Source organism: Takifugu flavidus, chromosome 15, assembly GCF_003711565.1.
Source record: "Takifugu flavidus isolate HTHZ2018 chromosome 15, ASM371156v2, whole genome shotgun sequence".
NCBI classification, from domain to species: Eukaryota; Metazoa; Chordata; class Actinopteri; order Tetraodontiformes; family Tetraodontidae; genus Takifugu; species Takifugu flavidus.
This window is the reverse complement of record NC_079534.1, coordinates 11773119-11794702: the sequence shown is the minus strand read 5'-3', so window position 1 is coordinate 11794702 and position 21584 is coordinate 11773119. Positions and strand designations below refer to the sequence as shown.

Sequence of the window (21584 nt, the reverse complement as noted above, 5' to 3'; positions counted from 1 at the left end):
GTGAAGTCGACGCATACGCGGCGGCGCTTGAACTCATTCCGGAGCGTGTTTCCTGACTCTTCCACCTCCTTCCTTTGCCTGATCACTGGCGCTTTCAGCTACTTTGGCACGCTCCCCACCAACATATCACATATTCCCGCTGCGCTTTTATGTGAGGTACCAGCCCACGCCAATTCAAAACGAGATCTCACAGCCGCATCAGATGCTACTACAGGTTGTCAGTGCAAAAGTGAACTTTCAGTTCGGTGAAACAGGCGGCGGGCGTGGCAACATCCAATTGTTTTATCCCGATTTTTAGCTCTAAATCGTTAATACCTAAATATAATAACCGCTGGGGTAGCTTTCACTGAGAATTGGGGAGGCGATCTAATATTTATAGCCTCTCTAATTGCATGGTTGCAGTTGCAACCTTGGCCTTAAGAAAGGCTTTGGAATAAATTGAATTAATATGGCAGCCACCTCTGGAAGAAAATCTGATTAAATGCATGGATAATATAGTTAAACTAGATAGACAAACTTCATGAATCAAAGAAGCCCGGAGCATGAATTTTGATTTCAGGATCTCGGCTCATGTGCACAACTCGTGGCAGTGGGCTTGAAAAGTGGTTCAGCACTCATTCTTATCACTTCAGATCCAAGTGTTGCTTTTTCCTATTTCCCTCTCTCTCTTTTTCTCACTCGCTCACACCACAGAGGAACAAGGCTGCTGATCCCAATCCCCTATGTGCTCCTCCAACATGCAGCCAGGGTCACAGATGATTAAAGCGGTGGCAGGTGGACTCCACTTTGAAACTATCAATAGACCCGTGGGAGCTGAATCAAACAGCAAGCCCTCCATCTCTGTCAGCCCGAGCTGCTCAGTGGCACAGAGGGAAGGGGAGCTCGGAGGGCGAGAGGGCAGTCTCCACCTCTGCATCCTCAGTCTGCACGGCACCACGCTGCTGAGAGGAAGGTGGAGCGAAGTTGGAGAATAGAAACGGCTCTCTGATGTGGTTTCAAGCAGGCTTTGTGGATTCATGCGTCTGACCCCTGCAGCCATCGAATGATCAGGAGCAGCTACAGGGTCACTATATTTCACCCCCTCAGACCCTGATTCTTGGTGAACAAGTGTACAAATGCAATTACAAAAGTAGGATAGAAAAAATTGGCTTTTGGCTTAGCTTAAAGCTAAGCTAATATGTTCCCGCCCGCCACTTTAATGACTGTGTGACCTTTTGCTCGTAGTTCACAGTCACCAAAACACTTTTGCCCTGTGGTCCATTTGAAAATAGAATCACACCGTTCAGGGGTGTGAGTGGACCACCAGTTCGACATCATTAGCATCAAGCTAAGTGGTGCGCTAGCTGGTTTACAGCTGCTAACGTGAACAGCTGTGGAGTTGTGAGGAGCTGCTATCTATCTATCTATCTATCTATCTATCTATCTATCTATCTATCTATCTATCTATCTATCTATCTATCTATCTATCTATCTATCTATCTATCTATCTACGAATGAAGACAACATGGTGTATGGTTGTATTTCCAAGAGGAGTGATTTAATGGAAATGTCAGGAGTGGTCGCTCCAAGCAAAGGCTGAAACCTCAACATGAGCCACTTCTCTTTGCCTCTGTGGGGATGACAGACTGACTTGTCATCCGTCTGTGGGTTCAACCAAAATGTGCCTATAACCAAGCTGTCGTTTGTCCCTCCTCATTGCCTGCTGATTCATTTATTAAATTACACTATAGACAGGAGTTAAACATCCCTATGAAAAGGCTGATGGCTACACTGAGCACAAAAATGCTGAATGCATGCTGAAATGAGATTTTTATGTGACGCTGGGGGAAAAAAGAGTCTGAGAGAAGAAAGAAGGTGAAAAAAAACCTTTAGAAACTAAATGGTTTATTCCACTGGGGCGATTCTCACTTTTTTAGGGAAAGGATGCTACGTTTTAAGGATGTGGAAACTGTGTAAAGCAGCGCGGAAGAGCTCGACATTATTCATTTAACTGAACAAAGCTCTTTCACTGACTTATAGAAAGTGAGAAACGCCTTTTAAATGTCGACCCACCGAGTGAAGTTGCGCTGCCCATAGCACTGATCCGGACCTTCCCACAGTTTGGATCTATGACTTAAGCATTTTAATACATGCGCTCCAACAGCTACCCTGCAGTTTAAAACCCCCAACACGCATGTGTGAATGGAGAAACATTAGTTACAGGTGCTACAAGTCCTGGACCCCTGACGCGCGGACGCGGTGGAAAGAAAGTCTGCTGACCTTCACATGGGCGCGGTTGGGCTATTTTCACCATGTCGGCATCATACCGCAATTAAAATGCGTGTTCTCGGCGATCTGTCACGGCAGCTGTTGGCCACGCTGCTTGGCACCCTGTAGCGGGGAGGGTGACATCTCTGACTCCGCGTCAACGGAACCTGCGAGACGCGCGTAACTACTCATTCTGTCACCTTTTACAGATCCAACCAACAACACCTACTGTAACACCTCCGGCCAAGGGAGTTTTTTCTGTGCCTGTTTTTCTTTCTTTCTTTTTTTTGCTGGTTTTAAGAGCGCGGGGCTTCTGTTTTGTAAAAGGGAGGTAAGAAATCATTTCTTTGGCTTTCAGAGAGCGTCGAGTCCTGAAGCGGTGTTGTTAAGGCACGGACCCGGAGGCAAAATACTGACATTTTTAGGATAATTAGAATGAAGTGTTATCACTTTTTATTAACATAGCTGGTTTTGCAACTGGGGGCTTTTAATTGAATTGCATGGAGAAATTCTGCCCGCAGGCTCGCCTATGTTTACTTTCCGCGGTTTGTTCCAGGCTCCCCATCATATGTGACATTTAACCTCCTTTTCAGGTGGGTCTAATATCCGACATTAGTGAATGATGTAGTTATTGGCAGTGTGTGAGGTGCTCCACGGCGGTGTGTGGAGGTTTTACCTGCATCAGAGAAAGCGACGCAGCCCACCTGTACCGAAGTAATCTCAATAGAATATTTTACTCGTAACGTGTCTGTTTTCCTGAACGGACCAACGAAATAGTGAGAAAGGATAAGAAATGAAATTATTTTCATCATGACAGGTTCAGGAGAAATATATTGGTTATTCTAATCACGTTCGAAACGCAATATTAGTCAGAACGGTGGGAAATATTAGAAAACGCGGGGGATTATGTATCTTCCAACTTCTTTGATTTAATAAATGTTTGAAACCCAGCAGATAAAGTTGGTGTTCAGGCAGGGACTATTATCTTTAGGACCCTGTGGAGCGCTCGATCTCCCGTAACTGGACATAGTGGCTCCATTTGAGGAAGATTTCTTATCTCCTCTTCTGTTTTTCACAGTTGGGCTGAGCTGAGAAATGTGTCCGACCTAGGCGACCCTCTTCCCGACCAGTTTCCCATCAGGGTGCGTTCACGCGCGCTCATTTCCTCGCATTTCCTCTGCGAATCACAGCGACCATCTTATTTTTATTTTATTTTATTTTTTCCTCCCCGTGCGTAATTCAAATGACCAGTTCTGGAGCAGCGCGTGCGTAAAGGCGATCATCCCGTGCGGACTCCACTCCAAACCGTTTCAAAGCTTGGAAGGAACGGTCTAAAAAGAAAACGAGGCTTTAACGCGATGTAAAAGTTGCCCCAAAAGTTCAAATGAAGAGAACTACCGGTGATCTAAACCGGTGATCCGCGAATTACAACCAGTTCTTGGTCCACCGTGCTGGACTACATGAGATTAGAGGTGAAAAAGAACAACTCAAAACCCCGTTTGCCTCCTCTTGGTTGTAAGAACTTGCTGAGCCCGGGAGCGCATTTAACGTGAGTACTGCCGTGGTCGTGTGCTTTTCTTAGATTATGACTTCTTCCTGTCGACATATCGCCACTTGTGGGAAGACAATCGTGATAAAACGAGCCACAATAGGCAGGGGGCAGTTTCATGGGCGGAACAGCTGGCGGGTTCGAAGTAGGTTCACCGAATCCGGGACGAGCGTAGACGTGGATGTAAAAATGTGATTGTACCGGGTAAATTGTGATATCCCTTTGTTGGAGGAGTTGATCGCGCTTCTTCTTTTTATTTTTATATATTTTTTTATTTTTTGCATGTAAAATCAGCACTTTAGCCGCAGCTGCTTTTATCCTCAGTAGATGGAGAATTTTAAAACCTGTTGCGCATCAGGTCATTAAAGTATTTGAAAGTGTTGCTCTCCTCGCGTTTCTTTCGATCTGCGTGTGCTCGTGTGTGCGTCATGTGGTGAGTGCGTATTTTCGTGTCCTAGATTATTTTATTTTGAATTTTTGCAGAATCTTTGTCTGGTGAGCTGGTCCAGAGGGGAGCTCTCAATAATGTGCTTGGCCAGAGTTAATGTGAGGCAGCTTCTGGCCCCCCATCTCTGAGGGATCCTTCCAACATCTCCACAGGCCCTATGGGAAGTTTGTGGCATATACATGGAAAATGACGTCAATTGTGGAGGGTTAAAACTGGATGCATCAGTCTATGAGTCTTCTTTTTGTGTGTGCTGTGCTCTGTGCTGCGCTGTGGGGGTCTGGTATGATAAAGAGCAGAGTTGAGATTCTGAATGGGGGGAACCAAGGAGAGAAAGACAATAAGAAGACCAATGTGTGCCAGCACAAACATGCCTTTGCCTGCCAGTCGATTCTACTGTGACTCATATGGAAGGGTTGGTTGTTGGCTCGGGGAGCGCTGGAAGCATTAACCGCTTTATTGTTGCGCTCGTCCGCCAGCCGCAAAGCATCAGTCTGCTAAAACTGGCCGTAGATCAAAAGTGATTGGTTGGAAGTCAGTGGAATCAATAAGGACATGTGTGTGTGCGTGCATGTGTGTGCACAATCCTGAACAGACACAATTGAACAAAGTAACGATTGTTGCAGGGCGAAACACGAGGGGATTGTTGGTCTAAGCTGTTGTGGTCTTTTATTTTCACGCCTTTATTTGGCAACCAGAGAAATCCGGCGCTCACTGGTGTGAAATGTGCCGTGGTGACGTCCGTGTGTCAGGACCAGGACAGCTCCTCCTCTTCCCCTTGGCTCTCCACCCGGATGGAAGTTTGTGAGCATTGAGAGCTACAGGCTATGGTCACCTGCTGACGTCTCTCTCTTTTTTATAAAAAAAAAAAAAAAAATCACTCTGCCATGCTTGAGCTGCCCGAGGGACGGGATGGAAGCGGACACAAGGGGGTGTTTCAGAGGGAGAGAGAGGGGGGAGGCGGTCAGCTTGCGCTGTCTCCCACTGCATACCAAGAGCTGCTAAAATATTGATGATTTTTAATATAGACTCCGACCTCATTCTCCCCCCTCTCTGAATAAGTCCTTCCTCTCGTTTCGATCATTTCGGCGGATGTGAGGGATAGACAATACCGGGTGGAGGGTTGTGGTTTTGCACCTAAATCTTTCTGCGTGTCATTTCAACCAAAATGATGTGAAAGGGTCACGCCTGGGTTTTTAAATGTATTAGCTTTTTAACCAGTAAAAGGCCCAAGAAATGAAGTAGTCTTCAGAAGACATGGCTCAATGCTAGACAGAAAGTTAAGCAGAATCGGGATCGGAAGGGTTTCATGTCAAAGGCTCTTTTTCCTTTTCACTGTCACCCAGTGATCGGAAGGCTGAAAGCTATCTCTCTCTGCAGAGACTCACACCGAGGGGCCCTGACATCCTCCTTTTATCTGTATAGATTTCATTACTCTCGGGGCCTGTGAATTAAATCCAATATTCCCATGGTTTGCTCACTTTGGGCTCGCCTATTATCTATGAATGCTGCCTATTAAATAAAAATTAGATAAGGCATCAAACCACCGTGTGGCCTCTGGTGCCTCGTCTGCCTGCTCCTCTCACTTACGGAATCTTTAATTGGCCTCTGCTGGACTGGAGCCTTGTGGATCAATGTGCTGTGAAAGTGTCCAAAACAAAACTCTTTCCTCTCTTCCAACGCGAGATCCGTCTAAAGAACCTAATGTTCTTTCCCATACAAACAACTTACGGAGGCTGCGGTTGCTTCAGATACAGCCCCTTCAGACTGACGCAGGGTTAGAAGTGGATTTTAAACCATCTGCAGCAGGCAGACAGCTGCCTGCATGTGTGCACTGCTGCAGCCAATTAAAAGGAGGTTCTGTGTCCTAAATGTGCTGTGAGTCTTTGTCTTACGTGTGTCAGTAGGAACCTGTGCGTAAGTAGATCAACTGGCTGTAATGATCTCCCAATAAGAGGCTGCGTTCTTTTGAACCAAAACGAAAAAGCGTCCAGTTCCTCTGAACATGAAAGCCTCTCCGCATGCCTCGATCCCCAGCTTACCTGGGAAGATTTATTTCAGCGGCGACTGTCAGTCAGAGCAGGGGCAGATGGAGCCTGGGGGCAGGTGGAGAATAGAACTGATGACTGGAAAGTTATGAGTTCAACCACCCGGACGGTCAATTTGCATCGCGCGTTGCGAAACCCCGCAACTTTGAGTTGCGGATTCAAACGCGCAAAGGCGTCCGGAATTTTCCGAGATGAAACGTGTGTGTTGTAAAAGCCTGGAGCAGACAGAGGTTAAATTGAAATGTAAGTCCATTTTCTGAACAGCAGCTTTCAGTATTGTGACTCAGGCAGAACCCCGGGCCTCCTCAAAATCACTCCTATTTTGTCATTACTCCTTGGGGGCCGTACATTGGCCGCGCCATTTCGCGTTGCCCGCTTCAACAACATTTTTCTTCGCTGAAACGCTGAGATAATGTAGGGGCCCGCGCCGCCTGCCGCCAGACGCCGCCACCTGACGAGTTAGGCCATCTGACTGATGGCTTGTGATAAGTCCAAGAAGCATACAATCTGTCAAAAAGGCCATTTCCCTCTTCAAATTTTGATTTAATATGTCCCACGCGTCTCAGAAAGCATAACACAGCTCCACAAATGATGATTAAGGAGTCAGAAAAGGCGATGCCTTAACCGCCGTGCCGGGGAAATAAGCCTGCTTGTATGAAAATCAAATGGAGACGAGCATTTGCTAAACACGCTATATTGGAGTTTTATACAGTAATGTTAGCAATGTATTCCTGGAGCATGAAGTAAAGCAAAAAATCCGGAGGCTAGTGAAATGTAAATACAACATTAGAAATATAAATGAACTGTCACATGTTTCATGTCACACGATGAATCTGTAGGATCCTACATGTTTTTGTGTCCCTGTCTGTCTCCTTTTAATTCCCTGTCCTCTTTTTCCTCCTTTTTTTCCCAGAATGCACCCTGCAGGGAAATCCAGCGCATGCAGGAGGTCAGGCTGAGGCATCTGACAGCGGCTGACTTACGACAAGTGTCGCATCCCCTTTGCACGTCGCATCTGACCGTTGGTTGACCCTTTCATCAACGCCTAACAACAGAAGAAGCTCACTTGTCGACACACCTCATCAGCCAGGCGGGAGTAGCAGCAATCGGCGACAGCAAGTGATAAACGCACGCTAATCGTGGCCTAAAGCTGCTGATGCTAAAGTAGCAACATGCTGTCAATGCTCCCAAGTGTTCCATCGTGCCACCCCGAGTGTTCCAAGCAAGTTTAGAAAAGCTTCAGAGTCACCGTCCGTTTCCTGCAGCAGAGCAGCAAAGGCAAAAACAAGAAGACTCGCAGAGGAGAATCCAACACGATGAAATTAGCGATGCTTTGGCCTCTGTTGTTCACTCTGCAAGCCTCGTGCAGCAGTGTGGCACGCGCCATGCAACATTACCCGGCAGCATGGGGACACTATGACGTGTGCAAGTCCCAGATCTATACAGAGGAAGGCCTCGCATGGGACTACATGGCCTGTCAACCTGAAGCCACCGACATGACAAAGTACCTACGAGTGACCCTCGACCCCCCAAATATCACGTGCGGAGATCCACCAGAAACCTACTGCGCATTGGTGAGTTGTAACCTCGCCTGTCTCATGATGGAGACAAATGAGGCTGTAGGCGGAGTCACACAAAAATACTGGGTCAGGGTCGTAGAGTGACGCCTACAAGGCAACTCGCCTCCACGCCAGACGAGATTGATGCTCGCAAACGCTAACATCTGACAGCACACATGCACGCCCGCCTTCATTTAGAGGCTGGGATGTGTCAGAAAACGAGAAGATCTGTACACAAATGTATTTATTGACAAAAAAACAAGGCGGGGTGAAATCGGGGTGAAAGGTCTTTTTTGATAGAGGTCCAACATTTGTTAGCGCAAACCAGCACGCGCAAGGGTAACGCTTTAAAACCTGCATCGGAAAGATGGCTCACAAGTCAGCAGTGACAAGATTATTGTACACGCACAATTACGAGTCACTGCAGGCTCCCAACAATGCTTAGCCTTGTTTCAGTTACCCTCATCAAGCATTATCAACAGTTGTTGAACCCCGGGGTTGAATTTGTTCAGAATCACACTCAGAATAAAGAGCATGGTGCCCACAGGCTTTTAAGTGCTTCATTAGAAGTCGTGCTTGTGCCTGCCGAGCGCTCCTGTGAGTAAATATTTACCAATTAAAACAGGCATCTTTAAAAGGGAGCATTTTTCTCCTCCCGCAGCTCCAGATGGCTTTGAGACATTTAACGCCACAGTCAGATGAAAAAGGAGTCAGTCTCCAGCCTGCGCGTGATGTTCTGTGAAGCTTTCTATCAAAGCAGACGGTAAACCCGCTATCAGCCCAGTAGATCCTCCCAAATAAACACCCTCAACAAAACAAAAAAAACACTGTTCAAGTTCATGTGGAACTACCTTCTGGACTTTGGTGGCAGCGGAACTTCTGCTTCTGGTTCTTGTAATGCTGTTGATGTCAGTTTGTTTTTACCTCCTACAAAGATATTCCGATACCTGAGCGTCGTTAGATAGAGCGGGCAAACGTTTTAGCATTTTGAAAATAAATTCTCCGAAACCAAATATTTTCATGCGCTCCTGCAAATGGAACGTGGTAGCAGAAAACATTTCATCCTGATGTTAGAGAGCTTCCTTCTGGAGGTGGAGGTGTTGTCTGAGACCTTGGCGACCGCGGAGAGACCCTCGTCCTGTTCTAATGGGGATGCGAGTGATCTTTTTTTTCTTCTGTTTGGTCTGTACATGTGACCCTCGGGATTCTGATCACATCCGACAGGAATCGGAGGTCGTCATTAACGGCGATGATCAAGAACACGGACTTCACCTGCTCGCGGCTGTTGCACGTTTGATCTGTCCTCAATCTCGGCCGGCACGCTGGCGGGCTGACACTGGTGACCTTATCCACTGGTGCTTCCTGAGAGTTGGTTGGAGATGAGAGGAGAATGCAAATGGCTTCTCTCAGCGCAGTAACCACATCGCCCACAGTTGTGAGCCCAGTCGAATTGATCCCGATCCAGGCGCTGCCAAAAATAAACCGTGTCCAGGGTTAGAAGCCATTTCTTCCTAATTGAAATATTGTTAAAACAGAGGGAAGACTGCTTCCTGTCGGGTGCGTAGGACACCAATGAAAAAAGAGTCCAGGATAAACAGCGTCTGGGACAGGTGTTTCGGCATCTGGGGTTTAGCCTTGTTTTTATTTTTAGCTTCGTACCTTCAGGGGTTCATCATGTCCTGTTGTCTGCTTCCACAGTGCTACTTTCCTCTAAAGCTGTTTAAAATCTTTTAGCATGCTGCACAAGCTAAAACGCTGAAATCCAAGCGCTGCAGCTGAGAAACAATTGTTTCTTCCACCTAATAGTTTGTCTCCAGCCTTTGTGTGTCTGTCCTGTAGAGTACAGCATGTGCAGCATTCCCCTGAATCAATATAGATGGTCCAATAAGGCTAATTGGAACGGTTGTTGGCGAAGTAATTATTATTAACTTCATTGTAGCGCACAAGCTCTAATGAGAATTTGTTGTTACTGTAGTAGAATTAGAAAAGAGCAACATCTTATTTGGTTAAAAGACTTGAAGAGGCTTTTAATCGAGGCCCTTTTTCCACTTTAAGGCCTGATTTAAGATTTAGTGGTGACTCACAAAAGTGGCAGCGCACGGTTTGAATCCCATTTGGAAAGGAGGTTTCGTTCTCATGCACGAGCGTGTTCATATGGAGCGTTCCTTTTTAAATGTGTTGACAGTGGACATCATGGTGTTCTGGGAACCGTTGCTCCTCGTCGTCAGGGTCACGCGGGGGGGCTTTCATGCATGTATGTGGAGCCCATACGTGCTGTCTCTAACCGCATTACTTTACGCCCCTGTTCTAACCTACCCCCAGCTTGTTACTTTATTCTAAAGTTAAAAGAAAAGGTGTCCAGGGGATCTGATGGGAGGAAGGAGTGAACATTGTAATAGAGGACAACGCACGTGTCGTCTCTTCTCATCCATAAAAAGAGTCTTTACTGTCTGTGATGGGCCAGAACAAGGGAGGAAGTCGGCGACTATGCGACGCATCTAGCACTTACAAACCCTCTCCATCTAGCACATTTCATACTAGAATCCCCCCCTCTCTCTCACACGCACACGCACACACACACATATTACAAGGGAAAATGTTCCCTGATGTTAGCATTCAGCTAATATTACCCTCGTCAGATATTCTCTGCTGCAGAATGGGCATTGCACCTAATTTGTGGGTGTTGTAGGTCTAGGGCGATGACCCCTTATCTGACACTGAATCATCCAGATCTCGCTTGAGATGTACAAATATTTGGGACTCTGCCTCAACCGCGATGTTTGCTCCAGCTAGCATAAATGGGGAGATTCTTGTAATTTCCCTGAATTCTATTCAGCTTTCGCAGCATTGGATGAAGGGAGCCCTTAGTACCAGTTCACCAGACAGACCCCTCCGGGGCTTAGGAGGGAAAGGCGAGACGAGAGCTCCCGCTAAGCTGTTCTGAGACTGCCCTGTTACTGACAGTGAATACAGCAGACTTATCTTCGCTGGTAATGACAGGAGTCACTGTGAACTTCTAATCTGTGTCTTACACACCCACAAAAACTGCTGCAATGGACTTTGCAAAGATAAACAGATTATAAACTAGAGAGAGAGTGAACTAACTTTCATACTGTGATTCTTTGAGGTCATGGGCAAAGACTGGGTCTGTGAGGAGAAAACGCCACTAAAATGTCCTCCAGTCATGATACGATGATAGTTTAGCTTAGTAAGAACGATTCCGGACTTTAGCTAGCTGTGGCACCATCCGTAAAGTGACTGAAGTGATTTACCAGAGGAGTTTAAAGGTCAGCTAAGAGCCTTTCATTGCCGTTGATATTTATGCGGCTCTTTCTTGGAGGGGGTTACCGTCACCTATGTTTTCGTTTGAGGATGGGAAACAGTTGGAGCGTTTAGCTTCCTGTCAACCCCGTGCCCTTGACTCTGTTCTGAACTAGCCCTGCTCAGCACATCATCGCCGCACCACTGCGTACAAAGACACCCGGATGACACGCAACATGTCCCCCGACTGGAAGGAGAGAGGGAAGTCATCACTTATGCTTCCACCCGCCTGCCACTTCCTTTGTTTCGTGGCTTTTTAATTTCCGCGTCCTGTGTTTTCTGTCAGCTGATGATGCATAATATGCATACCTTGTCTGAACACGCAGCGGTTGGATAGTCCTTATGAGGTGAAGTATATGACAGATAGAGACATGTTGGCAGAATTCCCCAAGATCTGTGACAGGTTAATTCTTAGAGGGTTGTAAATATAAAGACAGTTGAATTATGCATCGAGAGGGCGGCGAAAGTAATGGGTTTTATGTTTTGCGGAGACAGAATCTTTCTGGGCAGTTTAACATCTGCATGTTTGTTGTCAAAAGCAGAGCAGAAAAGAGTAATGTGCTCTTCTTTTACTTAAAAAGGATGCATAAAAACACATGCGCTCTTGTGACCACAGCACAGTTGTGGATGGAAATGCAGCCCTGTTGCTTTGGCAATCATTAGCACTGCCTGTTTTGATTGACAAAAAGATTTCAGCCCAGTTAAGCATTCAAAAATAACGGTCGCTGTTAATTGAACAATCTTGTAAACCTAAATAAATAAAGGAAAATGGAGAACTATATAATACAACTCCTCTCTAAGGTCCCACTTTTGCCTTCTTTCTGTGCATTTTTACCCTTTATGAATGACAGAGATTAATCTCATTAGCATTTGCTGCCCCAGGACCCAGATTGCAGGAGATAAGATTATTTTTAATAGTGCCTCTAAAGAAATCCTCTTATTTCTACACATGACTCAGCCTCCTTTCTTCTGGTCCAGCCACATTTCACTAAATTGCCTCACATGCCAGGACATTGTCTGCCGTTTGCTAGGCACAGACACATGTTTCAGTTAGCAACGGCTGGTTTATGCCTCAGTATCAGGAAGCAATCAGAGATTTCAGCGCGTGAGGTCTGTTTTTACCGAGGAGAGGGCAGCTCTTAGGGACTGGCACTTATCCCGAGCTTTAAATCGAAAGCGTTCTCTGAGGGGTTGACATTGTCCCGACCCTGGGGTATTGATAGTTTCAGATCGGCTTTACATTCAGAAGGTTTCAGCTCTCCTGCTATTTCAGTGATGAAATGAGCGGGTGAGACCGTCGCCCGGGCTCTTCAAACTGAATGGGATTCTTAAAAGTACAGTGATCGAATTACACGCTGACAATTTGGCGCTCAGCTGAGCGCCAGATCAAGGACTTTTTCCTCTCTCAGAGCCATCTGACGTTCGTTTTCCTGCTATTTTGCTTGTTCACGTTATAGTTAATTGTTGTAAAGATTACTTTTGATGAAAAAGTTTTGCAATCTTGTGACCTGATTTTACTCACAGTCACCTGGAGGATGCTCAAAATATAGAAAATGAAAACTGCAACCTCAGACTTGGTAACTAATTTGTTCATTTGCATTTAGTTTGGCACGTAACTATATATAACTGTCCAGTCAAGCTAGCCTGGATGACTGTTAGCCGGCAATGTTTGCGAAGAGGAATGTTTACCATTGAATTTCTTGGCTAACATCAGAAGAGGGCGGGATCGATCTGTGTCTATCAGGAGAGAATCTGCTGCGTCACATCCAAAAGGTCTTTCATTTGAGCTGAACAGAGAGAGCGTTATTAAAACAAACATAAAAAAAGCCAAATTCTCCTTTTTAATATAAAAGTCCCTCACGAATTAAACCACCGGGGCTGACACTGATTTACCGTCCCTCTGCTGAAAGTTTAGGCTCTGAAAATAGAGTCTGCTTTGTGTTCAAGCTTTAAAATTTAATGCAACGCTGGGAAACTGATGCTGAACTCTGTGTCTTGCTGAAAATGCGGATCACATCACTTTGGTGCAAGAACTAAAAACCCAAAGACTTTCAAAATGTGTCATTTTTAAAAAGTATTTTACCTATTTGGCTTTATTTTTATTAAAGTGACGACGGTGGCAGGAGGGGAAACATTAAAATGGAGTGATGATAGCCGGCTATTGTGAACCTCCTCTTAGCAAACTCAGCCATCATGCTGTCAGGGCGTATTGATCCCCGAGAGAGGGAGAAAGAGAGAGATGCGAAAGGAAATAATGTCCGTTTCCCAAAGTGGCCGGTGTGATTTTATTATGCTCAGCGAAAGGGTGACATTTCAGTAATGCTTTACTCCTCACTTTGACATTTCAAATTAATAAAAGCATCTAATAACCATGCAGATTAGAAAGGTAGACGATGAGTTGACACACAGCGAGCGAACACCTCACCCGTCTGTCTCCCGCTCTCTTAACTCCAACCAGCTTTCGCTCACGTTCTCTTTGATCAGCTTAATAAAAGAGATCAAGATGGAGTTTCTGCTAGGATGAGCACTCAGCACTCCTTAGTGGCAGATTCTGGCATACAAGTGTTTTGAAGAGGCACAAAAGTAATGACGCAACTTTAAGGGTTCACTCTGAGGGACAGTGGCGCTAAAGCTCCTCATCCTATACATTCAGCTTCATTTCAGCCTATATCAGTAAGCAATCAAGCTTTAAACCAGTAGAACCTCTCACGGTTATAAGCAAGGCCCAACTACAGAATTCAGAGCCGCAGTCTGCTAAGGCTGGCAGGTATTGATGCAATAATACATCCATTAACATGACGTAAATGTCCTGTATCTGAAGGTAAATGCTGTAATCTAAGGCCCCAGACCTGACAGATTTAAGATTTCGATTCCATCTCAATAGCACAGTGGCCATTAAGCTGCCGTTAAGCTTATGTCGGACCGGCTCGGATGCCGAGTATAAGAATTCTCGTGCGGAGCGAGGGAAGTAAAGCAAAATGCGTTGAAATATGTGTGCATGCCAGGGCGCGGCGTTGGCTTGATTTAAGCCTTGAGAGAGCGGCCTTAATTGTGGCTGTCCATTTGCAGGAGGGTCCGTATGAGCCTGGTCCTGATCAAGGTTTCTTTCTGTTCAAAGGGAGTTACTCTTTGCCACTGTTGCTTGTTGGGGGTCAGGCCCTGGGTTTCTGTAAAGCTTCTAGAGATGCTTTTGATTGTAATAGATGCTGTATAAATAAAGATCATTTGATTTGATTTGGGTTCCTCGATCACAGCGCCCCCTGTAGGTGCGTATTTACCCTGCCTGCAGGTGACATGTGGGGGTGTCAGCCTACCTTTATGTTGGTGTTTATCCTCCCCAGCAGATGTGTGCTGTGTTGACTTATCCCTGCAGAACAGCTGTGTGTGTCTGAATTAAATATGGATTTAGGATACAAAATATAGATTTTGAATGACGTCATCGCGATTTAAGATCATTGCTTGTTTAGAATTTGCGGATCTGGAGAAGAGGGGGAAAAAAATTCTGGGCAGAGAAGGCAGGTGGCATTTTATCGAGCACAAAGAGAATTAAAGATCCTCATTATAGAGATGTTAAAGCTCTTTATTAAATCCAGACATCAGAGGGGGGTAATCCCCCACACATCCTGGAGCAGTGGAACATGCAGCCACATCAATGCACACACCACACAGCCACATGAAGAACAAATGTCTACTGATTCGAATTTCAGACGCATAGATCGGCGCACATTAAAGCCCCCGGTACCACCCCACTCCCACCCCCCGACAATAACGCGGTGCAAAATTTACCCCAGCGGGACTCTGCCACATGGGACAGATAATGAGGCCAGGTGTTAATTAATGTGGAGTGCGTTTTCCTCCCCTCCGCCGACGCCCTGTGAATCCCAATCAAGGCTGCCGCCCAGGACGGCGGTGCACTCGATTTGCCAAGCAGCGCGACTTCAAAAGGCCAGTCTGGCTCCGCTACCGGCCTCAAAGGGACGGCTTTGGCCAGGGCCAGAGTCCAAAGGGCGGAGTTCTTGGCATGGGGCAAATCAAAACATGAGCGCGGGGAGAAGTTTGTCTTTTTGTTTCGATCAAACGCCGTACGGATAGCCAATTACATCCACGGGCTCTGCAGCCTCTGATGTCCTGTTTACTGGACCGTCATATTTAACCACCATGTTTAATGTGCTTAAATGCTTAGATTCTAAAACGGGCCGCTGTCGGGGACTGTTGTTGGTCCTTAATGTTGCATAATCTTACCTGTGGGGGTGACAACGACTCCATTACTGATGCAGCTGGACAAACTCATTTTCAGTCGGGTAAATTCGCATGTGCCCACCAGTCGGGAGTACTCGGGTTTCTTCCACATGCGTGACATGGAATAGGTGTTGTCTATAGGCGGCTCAGAGCCAACGTCCGCCTTCAGATGTGATGATGGAGCAGTCACAAGTCGGATGAGCAATCCTTCTGTCCTGCGTTCCTCTGAAGGTCAAAGCCCGTCTGTGTTGTGAGCCGCTCTTGGCCCTGACTGCAGGTCATTAAAGCTCTATTGAGTTTCTGCCAAAGCTCTGACTCTCCCAATATCTCAGCATGCCTCATCTCAGCTGTCTCTTCCATCAGGGCTTATACCAAACCCTGAAAGGATCAACATCTAGTCCCCGTGTTCGCAATACGCTCATGCAAGGCGCCTTCTGAAAAGCTGACCTAGATCTATCTTGACATTATCTCCTTTTTTTGGCCCGCGTGTTTCCAACACAAAGGAGTTTCTGCCATTTTCTCACACTGATTGAAGATCGGGGGTTTATTTGCCGAACGGTGCTCCAGCTCAAAGCAGTACTTTTTTGCCGCAGCCTCGGATCAACTCCCCAGACGGCTAATCACAGACACAACGCATCGGGAAATTGTCATTTGTCAAACCCTCTTTGTCTGTTGCAACCCCAGAAGAGCACGGGCATGTGAAGGTGTGATTTGAGGGAGGTGTTTAGGCCAGCGACAGGTCTGCAGGTGTCACCCAGCAGGTTAGAAGGTGTGAGGTGGAACCGGATGATGGCCTGATTAATCCAGCAACACCTCCGTTCCTGTGGGAAGGAAAGAGCCGCCGCGACAGACGTGTTGTGACCTGGAAATTAGAGACGCCAACGAAATAGACACAGCCGGTGTTTAAGAACGCTGTTGAAATCTGAAGAGACGGAGATTAAAAATCTGGTCCGCTGCAAGTGTTGTCACATGCTTTGGCTTTATTTATTGTGTGACGGAAAAGCAAACGGATGTGAAATAGTAAGAATAAATACGATTCTGATCGATTACTCGTAGTTCCCTCTGACATCTACGAGTCCACTGGGACAGAAAATACAAATAAAAAAAATGAAAGTAAGCTTAAAAAATGTATAGAAAATATAATTATCAGGAGAGATTGCACATGAGGGTTTGATGGTATAGCGGATTGAATCTGGTGGTGAGTCTTTTAGCTTGTGGGGAAAACCTGTCCTTCATCCTGGAGGTCCTGCTGCAGAGGTAAGATGTCCTGCTGGTCCGGATGCTCTGGATGATGAATGAATGTCCTCTGAGACGTTCCAAACTTCCTCAGTCTCCTCGGGTGAGGTCATCACAGATGTGGAGGCTGCTGACAAGCTTCACTTCAAACTCCCTGATCATGTCTGCTCACGTCCAGGACCGTCTCCTTAGAGAGATTGTTGCTATAGAACCCTTCAACTCACTCCTGTACGCTGTCTGGTCTCCTCCAGAGATGACCCTCACATCGTCGGTGAATTTATGGATGGTTTTGTCCATTAAAGACATGCGTACAGCATCTGCCGGCCTGAGAGGATTTAGTCATCCTCTACAGTGCAGTTTAGTTTCGTAAAACCTGACTCTCTCACTCTCACTCTCACTCTCACTCTCACTCTCACTCTCACTCATTTTCTACCGCTTGTTCCTGGAGCCTATCCCAGCTCAATGGGCGGAGGCAGGGTACACCCTGGATTGGTCGCCAGTCAATCGCAGGGCTAACACATACAGACACACAACCACTCACTCTTACACTCACACCTACACCTACGGGCAATTTAGAGTTTCCAATTAGCCTAATCCCCAATCATGCATGTCTTTGGACTGTGGGAGGAAGCCGGAGTACCCGGAGAGAACCCACACAGGCACAGGGAGAACATGCAAACTCCACACAGAAAGTCCCCAATCAGTCCCAACCGGGGATCGAACCCGGGGCCTTCTTGCTGTGAGGCAACAGTGCTAACCACCACACCACCGTGCCGCCGCGTAAAACCTGACTCACATGCTTGAAAATGCTCCAGATGAAAGGCAACAGTGAAGCACAGCAGAGAATGCAAAATTACTGCTGGTTTGATAATCCCAATGAGGAAATTGACTTCACCGAGGTGTAACAACTGGAAACAAAACAAGTCACAAAGATGTTATTCAGCACAGTGACATCAATTTTTGCCATTTTGCTCAAGCATATAAACGTCATGTGACTGTGTCAAGTGAGTAACGAGGTTTTATGGTGCAAGGTACAAAGTGTGTTTGACCATTTTAATCAAGATGTAGCAAAAGTTGGGGCTTTAAATTTGCTCATGTGCAAAGCTCAACATATGCTAACACAGTTAGCTCTGAATGTAGTGGAAACAATTGTTATCATTACGCGTAGTTATACAGAATTCAGACAAAGGAAGCAGGCGGGCACACCTGAGATGTGTGAGTATAAAACCGGAGAGAAACCTGCGGCGAGGTCGAGCTCTGATCGGCCAACTGAACTGATTGGTTGTTTGGCCTGCACCCATCCATCAATGAGAGCTGTCAGGCGGGGGCAAATTCATTCTGCCGAACCACATCTCGTGTCAAAAGAGGCATCAACAGGTGACACATCATCATGCTCTTCGGCTACAATTCCCTCCAACCTCCCTGCTCCTCCTCTTCTGTGCGTTGATGCATTTACATCAATTTCTGTCATATTTATGTTTTTAATTTGTGTGATTTTCCTTGTGAGAGACACCATCGATTGTTAAGCGCGCTGCGAGAAAACCCTCTAATGAACTGGCGCTCCCCAGATAAACGTGCCGCTGTGCTGTTTATCCTGTCATGGCTCGCTGGTTCCTTTAATGGAAACCTCAATAAATTATTGAAAGCAACTATGAAATTACATCTTTCTATCCAGTGTCAGGGCAAAGACTCACCTCGTATTCCAGTTAATTCACAGATCCAGCCTGCCTCCCTCTCTTTCCTTGAGCTACTGTCCTCCTGCAGTCTGTCATATCGATGTGGGATTGACTGCAGAGGCTGCCGAGCTTTAGAGATCATTAGCGACAGGCCAGGCTCACACTTGCTCTGTCCTCCTGTGTGAGGCCACCATCCTTTCCCGGATCTCACAGCACTGATAGGAAGCAGCCTCCCTACAGAGCAGCCTGGTTAGAAACAGAGATGTCGGGAGACAGGTTGAAAGAGCAGCTCTGCAGCGTTGTTTTTAATATAAGGAGCAGTTTGGAATGTGGCTACTATGGCATTGACAAATGTAGATCCACAGCAAATATAATGTGTGGAATGTCAAATGAATATTACTGAAGAGAGAAGACATTAAGGAGTTTTCTTTAAAAGTGTTATTTTTATTAGGTTTAATCTCAATTAAATTGTGCTCCAGTCTCTAGTCGAGACCATTAATCTGTGTTAGTCTGTTTGGTTTTCTCGCTCAGAGCATGCTGGGATATAAATATCCAAATAAATTGAAGGTGCTGGTGCAGATATGATCCAGTTTGCCTCAGTAGTAAATTGTAAATTATACAGTCCATCCGTGGAATCGGTTCTTTTATATGGACGGGTTGCATTTTTCCCAAAAGGTCGATAACTCATTCTGGTGCAAAACTCTTATTTTTCTCATTCTCCGCAGACTATTTTCCAGTCTCACAGCCATGCTCACAGGTAAAGGATCAAGCTGAGAGGGCTTATTCTTTTCCAGTAGCTGCCCTCTGGCAGGGCTCTGAAGCCACGGGTCTTAAATGATCAGAGAAAGTATTGATCCTCATAATGCACTGTTTTCGTTGTTAAATAACCACCACAGGAAATCCGATAAAAAGGTCCTGGCCTTTCTCCACGTCACTGCACCAACTCTAGTCTGAATAAAGCCATTCCAGGTTGCTGTAGCGATTATTGAGTGAGGGTCACATAACATACGTGAAGGACCTCTTTAGTTAGTGAGGTGAGTGCCAGGAGAGGATGATTGTGGAAGTATGATTTTCCACTGGACAACTGTTCCGCTGCCAGTTTTTATTTAAAAAAGGGGGAGCTTCTATTTGCTGGGCTCCTTACAGGAAGGAAACACTTCTCCCATTTGTTGTCTGAGCTGTTTCTGTGGTCATAAAAAAGGTTCTTGTCTCGGTAGATACTCCACCACAAAGATCATTAGCTATGGGTGAAGTAAGTCATAATTTGAGAAATTTGACAGGCAAAATTTAAACAAATATATACTTACCATTGTGTCTGTTTACTATTTATGAATTGCAGCCATTTACATCAGAATTCCTCCAAAAACTGTCATTTAAAGTACTTTTTCTACAGCTACAACAACTTGTCTACTACAACAGCCGCTAAGAATAAGAATAGTTGCATTTCAATATTACTGCTTTTGTAGATTGATATTTTCTTTTGAATATATTTGACTGAGAATCATCATTTCCTCTCCTTAATGTAATAAAGACACTTTATTTACTTGCAAAACTTTGACGAGTATATTTAATAATCACAATATGATCTACGAGGATATGTCATTAAAAAAAGCAAAAGGAGTTCCATTTTAGACATTAAATAACAATTAAACATGGAAAATAAGCCTAAAATAGTGTGCAACAAAAAGATAATTACGGTACTGACTATTGTCTATATGCGAATTTACTGTTTATTTATTCATTAACGAGATCATCTACAACCTCATTTAGTAATTTATGTCTTAATTTACCATCAAATTCTCTAAATGCTTCGTGAATTCTTCAGTGACTCCCCAGGTCCTCTGCATAAATATCCCCGTAGTCGAGGAAACATGGCTCTGTTCTACATTGGTTTGTTTTCTCTCTCCACAGTTTCAAGTCGTTTGTGTGTGTCTGTGTGTGTCTGTGTGTGTGTGTCCTGTAAAGCGTCTGTGCTCGGAGCAGGAGGGAATGTAATGAACCTCAGCGGATTGCTCCATAACTCCTCTGCTTCCCCTTTGAGTCCCTCCACAGTAGCTTCCTCTCCGCTTCTGGTTTCAGGCTTCACGGTGTCCTCTTAAGATCTGGATTCCTCCATGGACTCCATCACGGCGCACGTCCACCTAAACTCCATTGTCTTATTCTCTCGCCTCCTGTCTCAGCAGCACAACTCTACATATGCTCCCAAATTCGTAATACAAGAGGTCAGAAGGTCATCCTAGCACATTTGTTTAACACGAAGACTTGAAATCAGACCTGTCATGGAGAAATTAGGGGTCCACAGTCCCAAAGCCAGGAAGGAAATTTCAAATGAAAAATGACGTTTTCCGCTTATCAGTATTCCCGCAGCAGTGTTCTCTACACAAGGAGCAGGCTGTGGTACCTGCACAGCTATACCAGGCAGATAAGAGGGCTGTTCCAGACAGCACAGTTCTCCCCTTTGGATAATTTTGCGTCTAGAGTGTCAGATGATTGCTGATTATCGAACCGCTTTACAGTTGATCTGAATCTCATCTGCACTTAACCTCCTTGTTTCTGGAGCAGAGGTGAGAGGAATGTCAATTGGAGTGTCTTGCACTCGCCTTTGCCGCTGTCGTAGGGTTCGCTCGGGCAGGGCACGTCCGAGTAAACGCACTGGAGCCCGCCAGAACCGTCTCGCGCATCAAAAGCCGCTCTTTCTTGCCACAAACGCCCCGGCACAGTGGAAGTCTGTGGCACCCGCGCAGACACGGGTACATGAAAAATGCATGCCCCTTGTGCCTGTTACATAAGAAATGCTCATCCGGATTCCATTCACACCCCGGCTGAAAAACCTCGCAGGAATATCAATTACACCAGCAATTTAGGTGGCAGCGTAGGCAGCAACAGCAGCGGATGAGCATATTGCATCTACAGTGTCATCCTAATGAGAGGGTCAGTGCCTCCAGCGGCGCCGGCATCGCCTGTGCGGATGATAAAATGCCATTTGGCCCGAACGTAGCAGAAATGCTGTCGAGTACGGCAATGAAACTGTGATCGAGTAGGGGAGTAATCCTACCCGCTGTTGGAAGTGGACCAGAAGAGATCCCTTTAAAAAAATGCCCCCTCCTTCTGCAAAAATAAATGAATAAATAAAACAAGGAGCTTGGGTAAATTTATGTACATAAGCCATAGCTCACACAGTGGGAGTATTTATATTCATGTGCTCTTTATATCATAAACTCACAGCTATCTGACGTGTGTGTGTGTGTGTGTGTGTGTGTGTGT

At 45.8% G+C, this 21584-nt stretch overlaps 1 protein-coding gene and 1 long non-coding RNA gene across 8 annotated transcripts in view; one reads left to right on the top strand and one right to left on the bottom strand.

Moving 5' to 3' along the window:
• The first annotated feature begins 2208 nt into the window (after nucleotides 1–2208).
• LOC130539520 (netrin-G1-like) overlaps nucleotides 2209–21584 on the top strand; it is a 45609-nt gene continuing 26233 nt past the window's right edge. Inside the window, exons 1-2 of one of the 7 annotated variants that reach the window (XM_057057916.1) lie at nucleotides 2209–2427; nucleotides 7203–7863. In XM_057057916.1, the coding sequence (XP_056913896.1) occupies nucleotides 7606–7863 (258 nt within the window). In that variant the 5' untranslated portion in view covers nucleotides 2209–2427; nucleotides 7203–7605. The other 6 variants (XM_057057914.1, XM_057057915.1, XM_057057919.1 and 3 more) reach the window with 6 other exon arrangements.
• LOC130539523 (uncharacterized) lies at nucleotides 16363–20696 on the bottom strand. Its single transcript, XR_008954167.1, has 3 exons — nucleotides 18339–20696; nucleotides 17432–17552; nucleotides 16363–17017 (listed from the first exon to the last, which is right to left on the bottom strand). It is a non-coding gene; the product is annotated as an uncharacterized LOC130539523 (long non-coding RNA).